Genomic DNA, 17,255 nt, shown 5'->3' with positions numbered 1-17,255 from the left:
AGAGATATTGAGTCCAGAGTGTGAGTGAGAGTGTTGTAGGATGAAGGTAGACACCAGGCAGACAAATGCCGTGGCCGCCAAAGACACATGACTGCTAAATGAGCTCCTTGCCGACTTCCCTGCCTCACTCCCCCGCCCTTACAATATTCCCATCAGCAACTGCCATATCAAAAAGCACAACTCCAACATGACTCACTACCCTGTCTACATAATCCGAACCCATTTGGCAATGCCAGACCCCGACCTTCCTTCTCCGCGCTATCACACTGCGATTTTCATTGAAACAGACCCAGTGACTGGCTCTGGAACCATCCATGAAGTGACCGGGGATATCACCTCACCAGAGGGGATGTACTACGAATCTAAACTCGCCCCTCGACCAGAGTCCGTCGACAACTTCTTTTCTCGAACACTGCTTGGTATGACGGAAGCAGCACACTATCCCAACTCTTGGGACAAGGTTCTACGAGATATTCCAGCTCCCCCACAACAAAAGGCATTCAACGTTAAACGAATGAAGACTGAGCCTTTCAAGAGGCTGTCGCCTCTAGAGTTCTATGAGGCCGGTGAGGAAAGACGACCGTTGGTGAAGTGCACTGAGTGGGTGGTTGACAAGGCGATTCCGGCGCTGAGGAAGGCTGGCCTTTTGCAATCATCAATTTCTGTATGAGTTTGCCAGGATGCGCGAGCTTGTGCCCAAACTATAGATGTCAAGGAATGATGTATACAATCACAACATCAACTATTTTGGTTTCATACTCGCCTACCGGAAATATGGGGCTGATGTTTGGAGGAATGGGCATGGAGATCGATCAGTGCTCTTCCTGGGTGAGGGTAGAGGGTAAATACAGGGAGTATTCCCTCAAATATCTATATCCATCTCTATCGATTACTTGGGGAAATGTTAAAGCCCCTTGATGGTTCACAATTTCGGCAGTCTTCTATCTGAATGGTAACTCATGCTTCAAATCATCGTGGTCTACCGGGACAGACGCCTTGAGAGAATAGAGTTTTGATGCATGACTTCGCCGCATTAGAAATGGTCACACACTGACATAATATGAAGGAAATATTAGAGAGAAAAAAAAATGATCGGTTTGACTGACAACTGATATCATGCCGCCTCGATGCGATTAAAATCATCAGGCACCTTCCAACCATGTGCTTGACAAGCTCGCCTGTAGGCACTCACAGCTTCACTGAACGGGTAATCGCCATCGCGTTCAATGCGTGCAGGCCAAGGCTCTGTTGAACAGAGTGCCATACGTACCTGTAGAAACACACTGTCTATGGAGCTCGTCGGAAGCCAGCCTGAGCTTGTGAGTAGCTCCATGCACATGGCGCCACCAGCGGTCACATGGCCACCACCGCGTTGTTGGAAGGACATAAATCGGGGTCGAACGACGCGGATAAAAGGCGGAGACATCGGAAACTGCGGTGGAAAGCGCATTTCCATAACAACGCTCGTGAGACCTTTCTGCTTGAGATCCTGTGCCAAAGGAAGAGAGGGATCGAAGCTGTGGAACTCGACAATCCACTGATACACGTTGTTGATAAGTGTGGGGTCGACATACCAACCGATCTCATGTAGAGGCTCTCGGTCCTGGATGCGTAATGTTGCCTTGAGATGACGCTGTAGTGACTTTGTCGCGGTTGTGGTCGCGTAGCTTGGTGGTCCGAGGAGCTTGAAGGAATGAGCTTGCAATGTGCCGGGCTGGAAGTCGGTTTTAGACCCGCGTCTCAGATTATGACTGGACTTTGATGCATCGACACGTCTTGATTTTCCAATGACATCGCCATCCGAGTCCGAATCAAGTAAGCGAAGATCCTCAAACTCCGTATCGTCGTTGGGATCAGTTGTCGATGAGCTCTCAGACGGACCAGGTACCCCCTTTGCAGATGCCTTCCTTTTCTTTTGTCTATGACCTGTGGCTTGCCCATTCGAATCGTCTTTGTTCTTGTGGCTCTTGCTCTGCCGAGTGCCAAGGGCCGATATAGGAATGGAAACAGGCTCATTACCAGGGCCACGTGCCGTCCAATCCGGATGCTGTTTGTAAACCTTTGAAGGTTTGTTCTTGTTTTCTTCTTGAGCTTTGATACCACCCCCTGAGATAAACAGGTACCGCGACTGAATCCAGTCTAGTTGAGTAACAACATAATAGGGCTTGGTCAGTTTGAATTTTGTCGGTGAATTGACAACTTCATTCAGCGAGATAGCAGAAGTGATGTCTAACTTGCTTCGTGACCACTTGGCTCCAGACATACTACCACGAGAGCAGTATATGCGAGAAACCTCAAGATCTTTCGCCATATAAACACCATCTCCATAAGCACGGCCATTCAGCTGTTGAGCAAAGTTTAGACCTTCTCTCAGTATGCTGTGCCAATTATAAACTGGGCTTCCGTGCCAAGCAAAAAGCGTGGGGAACTCCATATTTGAGCTGTTATTGAGTTCCTGGACGAACCGAGCTTCTTTGTCTGGAGACCCCTGCGCTAGCCTGAACTGCATGTAGTTGTGCATTCCTGTCACCTGGTGTTCAGGATTATCGTCGTGTACGATGCACGATCTATTTGAAGCAAGAATCCATCGTAGTACATATAGAGCTGATGGGCAGATTGTGCCATGCCATGAGGCGAGCGCTTTGTACTCAGGCGCACTGCTCTCGATGAAATTTTTCATCGAAAAGACATCGGGTAATGTGTCGAGGAGTAGCATGACTGCTTTCTGTTTCAAATCGCCAGCTAAACTATCAAAGTCAACACGGAAGGGTACAACTTGCACGTCTAGCCCGTCAGAAAGCGAGTCTTGTGTGTCAGTCCAATAGCCTACAGAGATAGGCTGCGAGATCTCGACAAGCGACTGGTCATGCACTTGGAGCACAGTACTGCAGAGCGATGAAACAGTCGATGGTAGATCAGACGCATTGGCTAGCTTTATTAGAATCCATTCACCAACTTTGAGATTATGAGGCTTTTGGGCTAATAGTGTCATCTTGGCAGCATCCAGCCTCGCGGTCCATGATGGCAGAGTTGATCCAGTAGAGGCAACCTTCATGCCGAGTCCAGAGGGAAGGTCAGTCAGTTGCCCTTGTGCAGCCCGAGCATAAGCAAAGCTAACGAGCATGTCTACCACATACGGCTGTGTGACTATCTCCCATTCTAGCTTGGGACCCATCCCAAGTTGCATATATTGATAGAGGCATAACGGACTGGAACAAACATAAGGCTTTAGAGCCTCAAAACCGGCGTCTATTTTGCAATGGCAGTTCAGACAGAATTCCGTGCACTTAACAAAACGTCGCAGAGTATACTGCATGGCAATGAGAGGAAGGGACAGCTGATGTGCTGTATGCTGTGACAGATCGTCTGCTTTAACGAAGCCGGGTGTGAACTTGGCCCATTCCTCTGGAACAAAGTATTTGGGAAGCTTAGAATCTTTGGTATCTAGCTTCTTACCCTGAGCGTCATTGTAGAAAATTTCTGCCCCGGTCCATGAGAAACCGTGTCTGAGTCGATCTTGTACAATACTGAGGAAGCGATCGTTGAGAAGGGTCTCTAACGGGTCGGTGATGAACGAGGATTTTAAAGCAGATTTGGGAGTTGAGCTTGATACACCGAGGCCTGAGAATTCCTGGTGCGTCTCTGGGATAGACACCGCCGTGGGCTTGTACCTATCGCAAAAACCGACATACATCCTGACTGGCGAAGGAGCTGTCTGGGACTGGGATACAATGTGGTCTAGTCTCCGATACCCCCTTGGGTAATAAAGAAGCAGCACTATAAAGTGTGTGGGACAGACATCCCACATTTGCATGGCATCCTGTGAAATGCCTAGGCTAGCAATGCGGCAGGAAATAGACACAATGAACGAGCCCTCCAGGTCACCAAGATAGCCAACTTTGAATCCTGCGCTTTTAGCTGCTCGAAGATCAGTTCGCAGTTGCTTCATATCCACGGAATGGTCCATCTGTGGGGCATCGGGGTACTCGTCCCAGTCCATATCTTCACCATCTGAGATGGCATCGAAGTCGTCATCTATAGGAGAACTTGCCCGCGGTTCTCTCCCGAGGGCAGCTTGGTCAAGGTAATTACAGAAGCCTTCTAGGAATGTCTCTAGAGAGCAACCATTGAACTTGCATTGTACTGTCTCCAGAATGGCGGAAACAGCCGGGGGGATATTGTCCGTGACAGCGAACGCAAAGTAACTGTGATTATCGGGGTATTCGGTGGCATCTATCACGCGGTTAGTAAACCAGATGAATAACACATCATGAAGGTTCTCACATACCAAGAATGGAGACCATAAATTCAATGTGCATGCTGGGCTGGAAGCTGTAGGTAAAGGCGATGGTACTGTCTTCGTCACCGAGCCTGAGGTGGCTTAGACGGGGAAATCTCCCTCGGAGGCATACGTCGGAAAGATCTTTGCGGAAGAGTTTCCAAGGCATGCTGACTTGCTGAGGATGGACCAGGCCTATCCGTTGAGATTAACAGAGAAGCGGGTGAAGACGTCTGACAGAAGGTGAGAGGTAAGGGCGCAGAATGAGGAAATGCAACGGGTCGGTTTTCCGTGCAAGGCTCGGCTGTGGAAATAAGGCGGGGTTATCAGGTACACATTCAGAATGGAAAGGCAACAGTAATCCCTGTAGGATAAAATAAAGATCGCTGATAAAGCTGGAGACCGTTGATGGCTCCAGTAATTTGTAGCGTTTGTTTAAAGTCTTGCCAAAAGCTAACTGTAGGTACTATATTTGTGGTCAGTATGTAGCTGATAAGGCTGTTGGGTGTTCCTGTGGCCGTAAGCCATTGCAAGGGGAGACTAGCAGATCACGTTACTTACTGTGGATGATTTGAATGAGAATCTACTTCGAACTCGGCTACAAGGGAGATGGGAGGGGTGAAGAGGTGAGCATGAACCAACTCGAAACCATTTATGTAGGAGTAGGTAAAAAAATGGTTATCTGATCATGTTGGGGGATTTTGACATTTATGAATAAAGAGGCATTAGTAGTATCGCAAGCTACCGGATGTTTGCACAAACAATAGTTTGATTTTGAATGACCTGCGATCTCACAACACTCTGTTTTATGATTCATCTCTAACAAGCAACATCTATGGAATTTTCTGTGAGACGATTTGGTTGTGGCGCGTTGGTACGAGGTCTATCTTCCATGCGTACTACTGGATCTTCCTGTGGAGTACTCCATACATAGTTCATAGTCACACATGGAGCCGAAATCCTGGTCTGTGCGCAGATCTTACTTTGTGCCTTTTTCTTGTCAGGAACTTGAAAGGCTTATTATTATGGCGCGTCACGGAATAATCCGGCACCTGAGCAACAACTGTCGCTTTCCTTTGATCCACCGATATACCCATTCTTTAAATATTCGAGACCACTGGAAATAATGAAAACAATGTTAGCTGCATGATCCTGGTGTTTGAACACCAGGATCCGAGACAGGATCCCTAGCAAGTAGATGCAACAACAGCTACGGAAGGCGGTAAGTAGAGAACATTTGTCTGCTCCTAACTCGGCCAATTACATATCAGGATGCATCGAACTGAAAAGATGTCTTGGATAATATTTTTAGAGATACCCTTCATGCATTTACACAGGCGATGGCAAGGTAGAGAGAGATCTTGCTTATTAAGAGGACTAGCTAACTGCATGTATTGCCTCACTTGCTAGTAGTAAGTAGATCATATAGCTAGATAATCATGGGGCGCCATGATTAGAGATATTTCAGCATTATATTTGTATGAAACAGGTACTAGAGATTTAAAACTAAATCTTTACCCATGCAAGCATGGGTAGTGGAACCGAGGATGTTGTACTGAATTGTGAAGGTTGAGTGGAGCGAAAGTGGAACGCCACCCCTTCCGGATCAGGAAGTCTCCGCGTATTCGTTTACGGTTGTGCGCCTCATTCGCGAATTGCTACGGGCGCCCCCCCACTGTCTCAGACATCATCGACTACGTATTAATGGGTCTGGTAAAAGCTTCGACAATCACATCCTATTTATATATCCTGGACAATGCTTTCAGATAAAAAATATGTGGGACAAGCCACTAGACAGTGGTACAAAGGTGTGCCATCCCGCCGTTCCCCTGCATTTTCTTTCTGCAATCCCTTCCCAGCAGCTCTTTTGTCATTGAAGCCACCCAAGTCTGGGTCGTGTACTATTCCTTACAATGCCTATCACCGTGTCGTTGGTCAATCAGCAGCAGTGTTACGCTGGAAATGACCGAATCAGAGGTCGTGTTATCTTTCAATGTCCTACCCCAACAGAGATTCAGGATATTCGAGTGACATTCTCCGGGCGCGCAAAGGCAAAGGTGCAGAAGACCAAGGGATCTGCAGCCCCTGCCGCCAGCTATCGTAGCAAATGTATCCTTTTCGAAAAGGAGAGAATACTATGGCACCCGAATGGCGATACAGTTGCCCCTGACACGTATGAATGGCCGTTCGAATTCGTCTTTCCGTCACATGTCCAGGCCGCCTCGTCAAGATGGCCCGAAACTTTGCCTTTCCGCAGCGACGCGAATCACCCCCTGCCACCCACCTTTGCAGCCGAAACTCATGATTCTTTACGGAAGCTGGAGTGCACCATCGAGTACCGAGTCCACGCCCAAGTATTCAGACCGCAGCGAGGAATCTTAGGGAGAAAGTCACCTTTGTTCTCTGAGGTCGTACATTTGAACTTTTTACCGCTTGAAGCTAGATGGGATTTGAAAAGCACAGACAGCTACCCTGCGACATATCAGCAACAGAAGGAGCAGTTGTTCAATATACGAAGCATGCTTCTACTCCCGGAAAATAAGGGAAGAAGCCTGAAGGTGCAGGAGAAGATCCAGTCATGGCTATCACCTGGTCAGCTGCCTCGGTTCAGCTTTAAAGCGTCTTTTTCCTACCCCACACGCATGATACAATCTGCACCGATCCCATGCTTTTTAGACATTACGCCTTTTATGGAGGACTCTTCTGTTATTTCACCTCCGGACATTGTGATGCAATCTTTGTCCATCTTCATGGTCAGTCAAACTGCCGCTCGGGCCGCTCCGTCTTTAATGGGAGCATTATCGGGCCAAGTTGACGAGCGGATTGAAATACTATCACGAACGTCACTCGGTATGCGAGTTTTGGGTAAAGTGGACTTAGCGCAGGCTTTTGGACATCTTAGAATCAGGCATACAGATGTTTCTTTCCGCACATTCAACATCAGCAGGACGTATCGGTTGTGCGCGTCATTTTCGTTTGAATGTGCAGGAAAAACAAGTACCTTTGATGTTCCCGATCTCCCTGTGGAGCTATTGGCAAACTCTTGGGAACCAGAAAAAGCTACTCAAAGCTTCGAAGGGCACGTTGCGGAGGACGCTAGCCCGCCGCCATATGCATCTGCGTCAACTTTGTCTACATCATCAATAACGACGCCCGAGAAATCCTGAGTAGCGCTACGCTTCTCGCGTTGGCTGCATATCTAATGTGCCATCTTCGGAATTGCGGTTCGTGAACGAATTTTGGAGCCACTTTTCTGGTTTGTCAGTTAGGGGCCCCATAAGTAAACAATGGCCTGTGAAAATTAGACCACAGTGAGGCCAAGCCTGACTGTTGCGGCTCCTCAGAGCTTAAACAAGCTACAACTGGCACGTGCCTGCCTCCCACCTGAAAGACCGACCAGCACATGCACTGCGACTGAATGTATACCTTATAAACTGTCAGGACGTTTATACTTGAAGCCATTTTATTCAGACATCACACGTGGAATGGAGACGACCCTGTACCTTTGTACGATTACAGCTTAGGCAAAGGGCTGATTAGTGCTTACTGGCTATGCTCATGCGGGTAAACTGGGCCAATCCCTTAGCCGATTGCTAGTTCTGGTGAAGACCCGCAACGACGGCGTCTAACCAAAGCATTTGACTGGACACTGTCCTGCCTGTCACACGCTGTTTGGTCACAATGCATTGCATCAATCAAACAAGGTGTGGAGATTTCATAAGGTAATCATTGGGGTCTTAAAAGAGGCGGGGTCTGCGCTCGCATTTCTGATCATCCCACTAATGAACATGGCTGCTATGATGACTCCCGGGTCTCCGGTCAGGTTGGGCCCTGGACCGCGCCGTCGATCTTCAAATCTGGTCATCTTACTGCTCGTCATCATAGCTTTACTTTGGTCTTTAGTTATTCATCAAAATATTGGGCGCGGCCTACATGTTATGCTCGACGACATCCGGGACCCCTTAGACGCGATCGTAAACAACACATTAGGTGTATGCTACTCCATCACCCCGCTGACCATCCGCACATAGATACTGATATAGTATAGTTTGAGAAGATATTTGCGATTAGCCCAGCACAGCGTTTAGACAGACGCGATGCGATTGTACTTGCATCCTCAGCTACAGGATTTCATGTCGACTTCATTGACGGGTTAATCCTTGACGAAGACAGCGCCAAGGTCCGTCAACCTGGAACCCACGATGAATATTTAGCTCACGATTTGTGGTAGGAATTGAACGATTCAAAGGACTCTGAAACAGTTCCTGTTTCCCGCCCGCATGCGAATGCTGTGCAGAGGTAGCGTCTCGTGTCACATACTGTTCGTTCACAACATCTAATAAAATCTATAGAATTGTCGCAGATGGGATCGCAAGTGCATTAATACTTGAGGACGACGTTGACTGGGATATAAATCTCAAGATGCAATTGAAGGGACTCGCCCTAGGCTCTCAGCAAATACCGAAGATCAACGCCCCGGAAAGGAATGCGACCACAGATTCTCCATACGGAGACAGCTGGGACGTTCTTTGGATTGGTCACTGTGGTATGAAGTGCAACAGCTCTTCACCTGTTCAGGTGATGCCTCACGACATAACAGCAATGCCTTCTCGCTACCTTCCGCCTTATTTATATGACGCCCCAGCCGGAACTGGGAACAATGTCCGCATGAGCTGCATAATAGAGAAGGCGGCATGTAGTGCAGCGTACGCGATTACCTACGGCGCGTCCCAGAAGATCCTCGCTGCTTTGACACGGCTCACAGACGATGACAATCTGGATTTTCCAAACCTCCTTAGTGAACTCTGTCACAATGGCTCATTGGAGTGCTACTCGTCTTACCCGTCGCTAGTTGGAAGATGGAAACGCGGCAGAAGAGAAGAATATTCCTCCGATAACGACCAAGAAGCCGTTGATCGTCAGATGTCTCATTCTTCTGGGGTGATGTACAGCACCCTGGGGAATATCGAGCATATCTTGGGCGGGGAGTGTACCGTGCGAGCCTCCATCGATGATGCCATAGTTCCAGAGCTTAACCCGGACCTCTTCGAGGTACCTCATTCGTTTCTCCAGTGGACAGATAAGAAAGGAGGACATGAGAGAGCGTTATAACAATGTATGCATAGAAAGCCCTCAATAAATAATTCTCATACCATTTTCAGACGGCGCTCCTTCTAAGTGGAGGGATTCATTTCCATGGCGGCTCACTAAGCAGTCAGCACATGTCCCGCCAAAACAGCCCACAGCAAAATATCCATGACTACTTCTCAGTTTTTCATCAAAATGCATCAACACAATGTCGCGAGTTATCCCAAAACGCGATAAGAAGAGACCCCAGGATCGAAATGCGCAACGCGCTACTCGCCAACGCACCAAGGACTGCCTGGCACTGCTGGAGCTCCAAGTCTCGCAGCTGCAAGGCGGCGCAGACAAGGCGCTTTCAGATGAGCTCAGGCAGATGCGCAAAGAGCGCGACGAATTGGGCACACTAGCTGATGATCTAGTTACTATCGCAGAAGCAACAAAATCAGCATTGGAGTCCAGCAATAATGAAGCCCCCCAGACATAGACAGAAGGAAAATACACTGAACCGAATCCTGGTCTGATTTGTCGCATTTCCCGTGACTATATATTGAATGAACTAATGCCTCAGGCACCATTATGGCTCGGAGAATTGGTGAGCCAACAGATTCTCCCGCGGTGGGGCCCCTGACTCAAGCTGATCGGGATGACTTCTACCATGAGCTAGCCTAGGAATACTTCAATCATTTTCAACACAGGGGTATATTGGAACCAAAATGGGATGCAAATATAAAACCACTTGCTCTATATCATCCATTCCAAAGAGAGAACAAGCACATACGACCACAGGGTGTGGAAAACAGGGCTTCCTGTCCGCTCAGCCGTACTTAAGCCACACGCCGGGAGGTTAGTAGTTGGGTGGGTGACCACCAGCGAATCCCTTCTGTTGTATGTTTTTTGCTCACCACCTTTTTTTTGATTTATTGGATTTAGCGCCCTTGCTACCCTGACATTCAGTCCCTTCAGCCCTGAACATCCCTCCGCCTGAACATCACCTGCAAGCCCGTCTATAAGACTATAACTCACCCAGTTACCCCGCCGGCTAACATATCTCTATTTATTTTATAATTAACCACATCCATCCCGTTGCGGCCGTCACTTAACAGTCTGACAATGAATATTCTCGGAGAATGTATCCCAGTAGACATAGTATGTATGGATTATCTGGAAGGTCGAGATGTTTTTGTATTATATGCAATGGGATATAGGAGAGTTTCTATCTTTATATATAGGATATTTTACTTTATTAGCAGTATTATTCTTATCCTTTTTCTTTGAGGCGCAATTTACAAGCTGTAGAATTCTACTTATAAAGTAACAATAAAAGGATACTAAAAGAGAAAAACAAGAGAAGCCATCTAGAATATATATATATTTTTTTCGCACTGGATATACCATATTCCAGATGGATATAATATTATTATTGAATTTTCTATTGAAGATTCCATTAAGCACCCTACAATCACCTCTCAGTGACTTTCAGAAATGATTCCACTCAGGAGAAAGTCATTGCATTTTTGGCAAGTCCAATATCTTCCGACGTCGCCACAATACAACGGCAAGCAATAAATCAGGAGTTCTCGCCAGACTGGAGCATTCGAATAAGATAGTATAGCGCAGCATCCGGATCACTGCCCCGAAGTAACTTATGGAATACTGAAATGGTGTCATAATACTGGTCACCTGAATAGTTGTAGAGTAAACTCTTAGTTAATAAATGCTTCAACTTCTTTATAGTCATGTTCAGTCACCTGCATATATCCGCAGCAATCTCAACAACATTCAGTGCGATTCTACTGTCACTATCCGCGAAGCTGGTTATGTATTAAAGAAATTTATCATCCAGAAGCTGGAATGACTTCAGCGTCTGGGATTCCACTGAATAATGAAGAATAGCTGTTATATCATTGATGGTTAGCTTCGTGACAGTAAAAATCCTGCATTTATATATAAGAGTATAGCAAATATTCAATGACGGATTCTCTGTTATTATGCTGATGAGTATAATACTATTTCTCCGCACGGCATTGAGAAATATATTCTGTTGGGAATATATGATTTAAATGTATCTCATCGCAAAATATAATAGATGTTTTTTGATCCTTGTATACATCCTATGTAGCCTTCCTAACGATAATTTAATATTCTATCGTCGATATAGTCGAGCTACTGATTTTATAGAATTTTATTCTTATCATAGGCGCGATAATTCTTGTAATCGTAGTTTACCGCTTCCTGGGGGCCTCTATAAAATCAGATTCGGAAGATTATCTGGCTTAATCAACCGTCTGAGTGTACCATTGGGCCCGATCAATAGTTCTTGACTAATCATATCATCAAAGCACCGCAGCTGGACATGTTCAGCTAAAGGTCGCAACGCGAAGATGTAGTTGCTCTGTTATAAGCTTAGTCGATGGTGATCCCGTATCTGGTTTCTTGCGCGCGGTGTTGGGTTCCTATTAAAGGACCTCTTTTTATTTCTGTCCACATCGAGCGGGACTGTTGAATTATAGTTATTCTTCAGGTGATGTTGTTCCGTTGTTCCTTGAGCAATGGCACGACTCTCACGTTGCTCGCAGTCAATTTCGTTTGAAGTAGAAGATGCTGGACTCTGTAGCTGGGTTGCGATGAATGTCTGGCAGCCAGAGTCGAGGTGTCCGTTGATGTCGGACAGAGCAACATGTTCCTGGCATATGGGACATCTGACCATGGCTGAGATGGGGCTAGCAGATTCCGTCAATTTTTTTTTTTTTTTTTTTTTTTTTTTTTTTTTTTTTTTTTTTTTCGATCCTATCAAAGGTCCAAACGTCTCATCGCTGCAAAGAGTGAATATAACAGTTATATTATTTATGATGCTGCGTCAGAGGTCTCGGCAAATGACCGGTCGTGTGACTAGGCAGATTTATTCTCGCGCTTCTTTTTTTTCCCTGGAAAGACCATAGGATATCTCACTCACAGAGCACAGGAGGCTGGATGGAAGTAGAGAAAGTTAAAATCTCGCGTTCTGGTCTAAAATGGAAAATGGGCGGATCCCGATGTGGGCCAACAGCCATGGGTATGATTGTACGGAGTATAGCCAAAGTGGGTCGTTCTATAAAGCTGTTCATTTCCAGACACTTGCACCAAGGCTTCATCCGACCTAGATGCTCCTTTTGTTGATTCAGGCATGGTATCAAGTGCGCCCGTAAAAGAGGCTTCTAGATAGCTTTTTCTATTGACTCTGCTAGTCTCCTTGACCTCTTCTGACTGTTTCGCCATTCGTTCTTTGATAAGCACTCTATCGACACCAAGAACAAGAAAATTGTAGAGAAGCAACCTAACTAATGATACTTGCGTAATTTTCAATAACAATATTGCATTCACGAATCAGGGAAAACGTCTGTATCTTGGGTTGATGTTGAATCAAACCTCGTCTGGATATCCCTCCACATTCTGTATGCTTCAGAGCCGAACTAAGCAGCCGTGTTTGCCATCCTCAAGATCACATCCTTGTCGCAGAACTCAACCACCTTCTTGACTTTAGACCCATCCTCATTAAAGTACAAGAACCAAGCCATCTCTGCCGGGTACGTTTCTCCGTTATTGGCGTGCACCTCTGCGACAGACGTAAAAGCGGCCCGGCGGGCTTCGGTATCGATGATCAGGTTCGCCATGATGTTGTTTGTGAATTTCAACACCTTGATGTCCTTCCCAAACATCTCCTGATACTTTGCCGTGTCGAAAAAGAAGTCCGCCGGTAGGCCAAAGGCATGGGGTACGGACGAGGGAAGCAGGTACCGTCTGCAGTCCGCTGTAACGTTGCGGTTGATGATGGAGGCGTCGTTCTGGACCGAGCCCTCTTCGTACGCGGATAGGAAGGCTCGTGCTGTAGCCTCTATGCACTGTCTTAAGTTCATCGAGGAGGACATGATGAAGCGAGCTGTTGGGATTCTTCAGAAAGTCGCGTAGGTGAATTTGAAGACAGTGAGTGCCCGAATAGCAGGAAAAAGAACTGTAGACATGCCCCGCGAGGCTTCCTACCTATTTATGTCTAATACGGAACAATATCTGCTTACTACCCGGTAGGTCAACTTCCAAGGGACCCGTATTAGGCCTTCGCTTTGCGGGGATAAGAGTAAATCCCTAAGTTAACCCCGACCTTGGAATAATGCTTCACCGAAAATCTCAGTCGAGATGATCTCGTGTGGTGCTACTCACCTCTCCCATCACAGATCAATAGTGTCTAACTATAGACCGCTGTGATGACATTTTCCCCCTTTTCGGCCTAGTGCGCGTCTCACTAAAGTTAACCAACTGATTCCGGATCTCCCGTGGCTTTATCTTAGCCCCAGTCGCTGACTAGTCCCACAAGATAACTCCGGAGTCCCGGGCCTTTACATAATAGTTGGACTTGATAATCAGTAAGTTTAGGTGGGTCCCATGGGGATAGAGAGAGTGAGTAATCCAAATAGGGAAAAAGTGTCATCACAGTGGGTCATGGACCAGGGATTACTAGTAGAATAGAATAGTAAAAACCGAGGAAAGGACAGAACATGCCATCAGATTACTTGATTTTAATTGGAAAAATATGCAGGAGAAGAGGCGATATTAGCTTTCGGCCAGCTGAACCTATCGCCAGAAAGCATCTTCAATGGTGATTGGTAAGTCATAGGTAGTCTCCCTAAGTAATGATCACCTGCAACGAGCCCACGGCGCATTGGAGACTCTCAGTGAGTTGACTATATAAATGAACCACCTTGCTTCTTCTGCCTCGACCTCAGTATCCAACTTCTCCAGAGATCAATATCACACCCTTCCTCCTCGTGATACCTAAGCAAAGTCTTGCTCCTCATCATCAGCTTTCAGAAATCCCTCGCCAGCGCAATCATGTCACGTTACGCTGAAGCCCACGCCAAGCCGAACGGCCCTGGCGATGCTCGCCCGACGGCCCTGGAAATCATCAAGGACGAGGGCGTTGAAGGCAAGCTCAAGGGCGAGGTCATCGTCATCACCGGTACGTCTTCTGGCATCGGCATCGAAACCACTCGCGCCCTGGCCACCACGGGTGCCACTCTCTTTCTCACGGCCCGAGACGTCACCAAGGCCCAATCCGCCCTCGCTGGTATCTTTGAACCTTCCCGCATGAAGATTATTGAGATGGACCAGGCCTCTCTCTCTTCGGTTCGCATCGCAGCTGCAGCCATTCTCGCCAAAACCTCCAAGATTCACCTTCTCGTGAACAACGCCGGCATCATGGCCATTCCCGACCTGCGCCTAACCGCTGATGGCCACGAACTCCAATTCTGCACCAACTACCTTTCGCATTTCCTGTTCTACAAGCTCTTGGAGCCCGCTCTCCTGGCTGCCGCCTCCGCCGACCTCCCGTCCCGAGTCGTCAATCTCGCTTCCTCAGCTCACAACGTCCACGGGATTAATGACACCGACAACTACAACTTCCAGAAAGGCGGCTACGACCCCAGTGTGGCCTACGGACAATCCAAGACGGCCAACATTTACATGGCGAACGAAATCGAGCGCCGCTATGGCTCGCGCCACCTACACTCCACGAGCGTCCATCCCGGCCTTGTGCAGACCGGGCTGGCCCAACATATGCCCCCGGATGCCTTCAAGGGAATGGGGCACTTGTACCCCATCATGAAGAGCGTTGAGCAGGGTGCGGCAACATCGGTCTGGGGAGCCGTTGGCAAGGCATGGAAACATGAGGGCGGCAAGTACCTTGTTGACTGTGCCGTAGCAGAGCCGTATGCGGAAGGAGACGACAAGTTCACTGCGCCTGGATATTCCCCATACGCCTATGACGTCGAGAAGGCGAAGAGGCTTTGGATCGACTCGCTCGAACTTGTAGGGTTGCGGGATGAGGAGTAGGGAACCAAGAGAGGCCCGGGGCTCTTCAGTATACTATCAGGCTACACAATTTCCTTCAAGTAGATATCAAGAAAGACGTATAATTCATGATTTTCTACTTCTTAATAGCTCACGTCCAGTCAATCATTAGAAGGACTCATTACCGCCCTAAATCTTGCCATAGAAAGCTTCAATGTCACGTCACACGGGCCCTAGACACCTTCGTTGTCCCCGACTTCATCCCTGAAGCGTAGAGGGACGGCACTGAACTGTTTTGCGCAGGAGGTTGAGATCATGCGACCCAAATCCACAGATTCGTTTACGAGACAACGTCAAGGTCCCAGGCGAAAAATTGTCTTGGCGGCAGGTAGAGATGTTGCAAGGAAGACCGGGGTTCGTCCTTTCTGCCGCCGAAGCCCTCCTCCTACAGGGTTCCGTCTCTCCCATTAAGTGGCAAGCCTGCATCTCCATGGCCTGCTTCCTTCCAATGATTCAGTGAGACGAATAGGCTCCTCTCCTCTCATCCGCCTCCAGCGGTTACTACATTCAACCAGATCGTGGCATCCATCCACGGCCCACGACCACTTGGCAAGGAAGCCGGGGGTGGCCTCCCAGTTCTGCATGTCGTATGGCTCGCCCCAAACAATGAGTCCCTTGTGCCCCGCAGTTACCTCACCCTCATCATCCCCCTCGCAGCGGGGCAGGGCCCACGTAGGTTTAGGATCGGAGACAGTGATCGTGAGGGGCGTGAGTCTGTGCTTTCGAGGCGGCGTGGCACTCATGAGCTCACCAATGAGGTCTTGTAGCAGCTCCCAGTGGTCAAAACTTCCCTCGCGTCTTATGAGATTGTCACGGAGGCGGGGGAAGGGGAAGAGATTGATCCAGACGGAGTGCAAGTGGGTTTGTTGGAGGCGAGTCGGGACGAGGGAGACAGGAAGATTGGGATTCAGGGGGTAGACGCTAGTGTCGTCCCGGTAAGGACCGCTGATGGGACAGGTGGTTGGGGAGGGAGGATTATCGGTCCAACCAGTGAGAAGGGTATTGAGAGTGCGCTTATTAGAGACAAAAGCACGGAATACATTATACTGGACAAGATGGAGTAGGTGATCGGTTGAGAGGGGGAAGATGATGGGTGGGACTGTGAGTGACGGCTGGTCGTGGACCAATGTGTGTGATGGCCCTGGGTGGACTCCGGCGCGTTCAGGTGTCGACATTGATGTACTGGCGTGAACGTGAGACCGTGCAGGGGAGCTGTACATGGCGGTTGCGCCTTCGGATGCTACCGCGTTGTCCTGGGAGGGACAAACATCAGGTTCATCAAGGCGCCAGCGCCTAACTTGGAACGGGAGGGACGGGCGGGACGTCTGAGTAGATCCCGGGTCTTGCTCCTTAATCCGCAGTCCTTCAAAGCTTATGAGCTCGGCAGTGGGTGAGGCATTAAGGAACAGACTCACGGCGTGCTCTTTGGTTCTTCCGGTTTTGAATCTTCCTGTGCTGCATCTTGGCCGTCACCTCGGGCTCAGACTCGGCATCGAGTTGAGTGGTGTGATCACCGACTCTGTTTGTTTCGCCCTCGCCTAGGGCTGAAGAAAGCAGAGCAACAGAGGGTTCCATTCTCCTATATTACCGAACACCCAGTTCCGCGTTGCTGCTGTTGAAAGATCGCGTTAAGCAAATGGAAAAGTAATGTGAACCAGCCAGGCCTGAGGTTGAATGATAGCAGCCGGAAAGACTGCTAGTGGATCAACGGGTGCACCAATAGGATATCAACAAGTCTTGAATTGTTATAGAGGCGAAGGCTGGCACTTTATGTGGGCATAATAATGACTAATACAAAATGGGAGATAACCACACGTATCTCGAGCCACTCATTCTGCCCGTAGCTGATTGCAACATTGGCAACCTAGGCTCAATAATAATGATAATAGCATAGCATTAGCTATATGAATGCATATTCGGTTAACTAGTGGCTGTGTCCATGGGAACCTTGGAACTTCTCCACTATATGTTTTCCGTTTCTGGGCAGATCGCGAGGGTCTGTCCCACCTGA

At 48.1% G+C, this 17,255-nt stretch overlaps 7 protein-coding genes across 7 annotated transcripts; 4 read left to right on the top strand and 3 right to left on the bottom strand.

The window, feature by feature from the left end:
• The first annotated feature begins 153 nt into the window (after nt 1-153).
• Nucleotides 154-1,200, top strand: BDQ94DRAFT_144124 (uncharacterized protein). Its single transcript, XM_026766394.1, has 2 exons — nt 154-1,023; nt 1,107-1,200. The coding sequence occupies exon 1, from the start codon at nt 188-190 to the stop codon at nt 668-670; it is 483 nt and encodes a 160-aa protein (XP_026625911.1). The 5' UTR covers nt 154-187; the 3' UTR covers nt 671-1,023; nt 1,107-1,200.
• On the bottom strand, nt 1,115-4,448 carry BDQ94DRAFT_170587 (putative ubiquitin conjugating enzyme; the record flags this gene model as incomplete). The annotated part of the gene is made up of 2 exons (XM_026771524.1): nt 1,115-4,233; nt 4,289-4,448. 2 exons carry the CDS (start codon nt 4,446-4,448, stop codon nt 1,115-1,117), a joined length of 3,279 nt encoding a protein of 1,092 aa, XP_026625910.1.
• A 1,744-nt stretch (nt 4,449-6,192) lies between these two features.
• On the top strand, nt 6,193-7,446 carry BDQ94DRAFT_170586 (uncharacterized protein; the record flags this gene model as incomplete). The annotated part of the gene is made up of 1 exon (XM_026771523.1): nt 6,193-7,446. One exon carries the CDS (start codon nt 6,193-6,195, stop codon nt 7,444-7,446), a length of 1,254 nt encoding a protein of 417 aa, XP_026625909.1.
• Nucleotides 7,447-8,070: 624 nt separating this feature from the next.
• Nucleotides 8,071-9,870, top strand: BDQ94DRAFT_144119 (uncharacterized protein). Its single transcript, XM_026766393.1, has 4 exons — nt 8,071-8,271; nt 8,328-8,459; nt 8,511-8,578; nt 8,632-9,870. The coding sequence occupies exons 1-4, from the start codon at nt 8,077-8,079 to the stop codon at nt 9,389-9,391; spliced, it is 1,155 nt and encodes a 384-aa protein (XP_026625908.1). The 5' UTR covers nt 8,071-8,076; the 3' UTR covers nt 9,392-9,870.
• A 2,943-nt stretch (nt 9,871-12,813) lies between these two features.
• Nucleotides 12,814-13,269, bottom strand: BDQ94DRAFT_170584 (uncharacterized protein; the record flags this gene model as incomplete). Its single annotated transcript, XM_026771522.1, has 1 exon — nt 12,814-13,269. One exon carries the CDS (start codon nt 13,267-13,269, stop codon nt 12,814-12,816), a length of 456 nt encoding a protein of 151 aa, XP_026625907.1.
• A 958-nt stretch (nt 13,270-14,227) lies between these two features.
• On the top strand, nt 14,228-15,226 carry BDQ94DRAFT_170583 (uncharacterized protein; the record flags this gene model as incomplete). The annotated part of the gene is made up of 1 exon (XM_026771521.1): nt 14,228-15,226. The coding sequence occupies one exon, from the start codon at nt 14,228-14,230 to the stop codon at nt 15,224-15,226; it is 999 nt and encodes a 332-aa protein (XP_026625906.1).
• Nucleotides 15,227-15,651: 425 nt separating this feature from the next.
• Nucleotides 15,652-16,819, bottom strand: BDQ94DRAFT_170582 (uncharacterized protein; the record flags this gene model as incomplete). The annotated part of the gene is made up of 2 exons (XM_026771520.1): nt 15,652-16,607; nt 16,660-16,819. The coding sequence occupies 2 exons, from the start codon at nt 16,817-16,819 to the stop codon at nt 15,652-15,654; spliced, it is 1,116 nt and encodes a 371-aa protein (XP_026625905.1).
• Nucleotides 16,820-17,255: the final 436 nt, after the last annotated feature.

Source organism: Aspergillus welwitschiae (genome assembly GCF_003344945.1).
Source record: "Aspergillus welwitschiae strain CBS 139.54b unplaced genomic scaffold BDQ94scaffold_17, whole genome shotgun sequence".
Taxonomy (NCBI): Eukaryota; Fungi; Ascomycota; class Eurotiomycetes; order Eurotiales; family Aspergillaceae; genus Aspergillus; species Aspergillus welwitschiae.
The sequence above is the reverse complement of the archived record's forward strand: the minus strand, read 5'-3'. Positions and strand labels throughout refer to the sequence as shown.

What these genes read in the sequence shown, in the direction of transcription:
- BDQ94DRAFT_144124 (XM_026766394.1), top strand. Translation starts at nt 188, where the DNA reads ATGACTCACTACCCTGTCTACATAATCCGAACCCATTTGGCAATGCCA.
- BDQ94DRAFT_144119 (XM_026766393.1), top strand. Translation starts at nt 8,077, where the DNA reads ATGATGACTCCCGGGTCTCCGGTCAGGTTGGGCCCTGGACCGCGCCGT. An exon ending in TCGTAAACAACACATTAGGT is followed by an intron (nt 8,272 to 8,327) that starts GTATGCTACTCC and finishes GATATAGTATAG; the next exon opens with TTTGAGAAGATATTTGCGAT. An exon ending in CATGCGAATGCTGTGCAGAG is followed by an intron (nt 8,579 to 8,631) that starts GTAGCGTCTCGT and finishes TAAAATCTATAG; the next exon opens with AATTGTCGCAGATGGGATCG.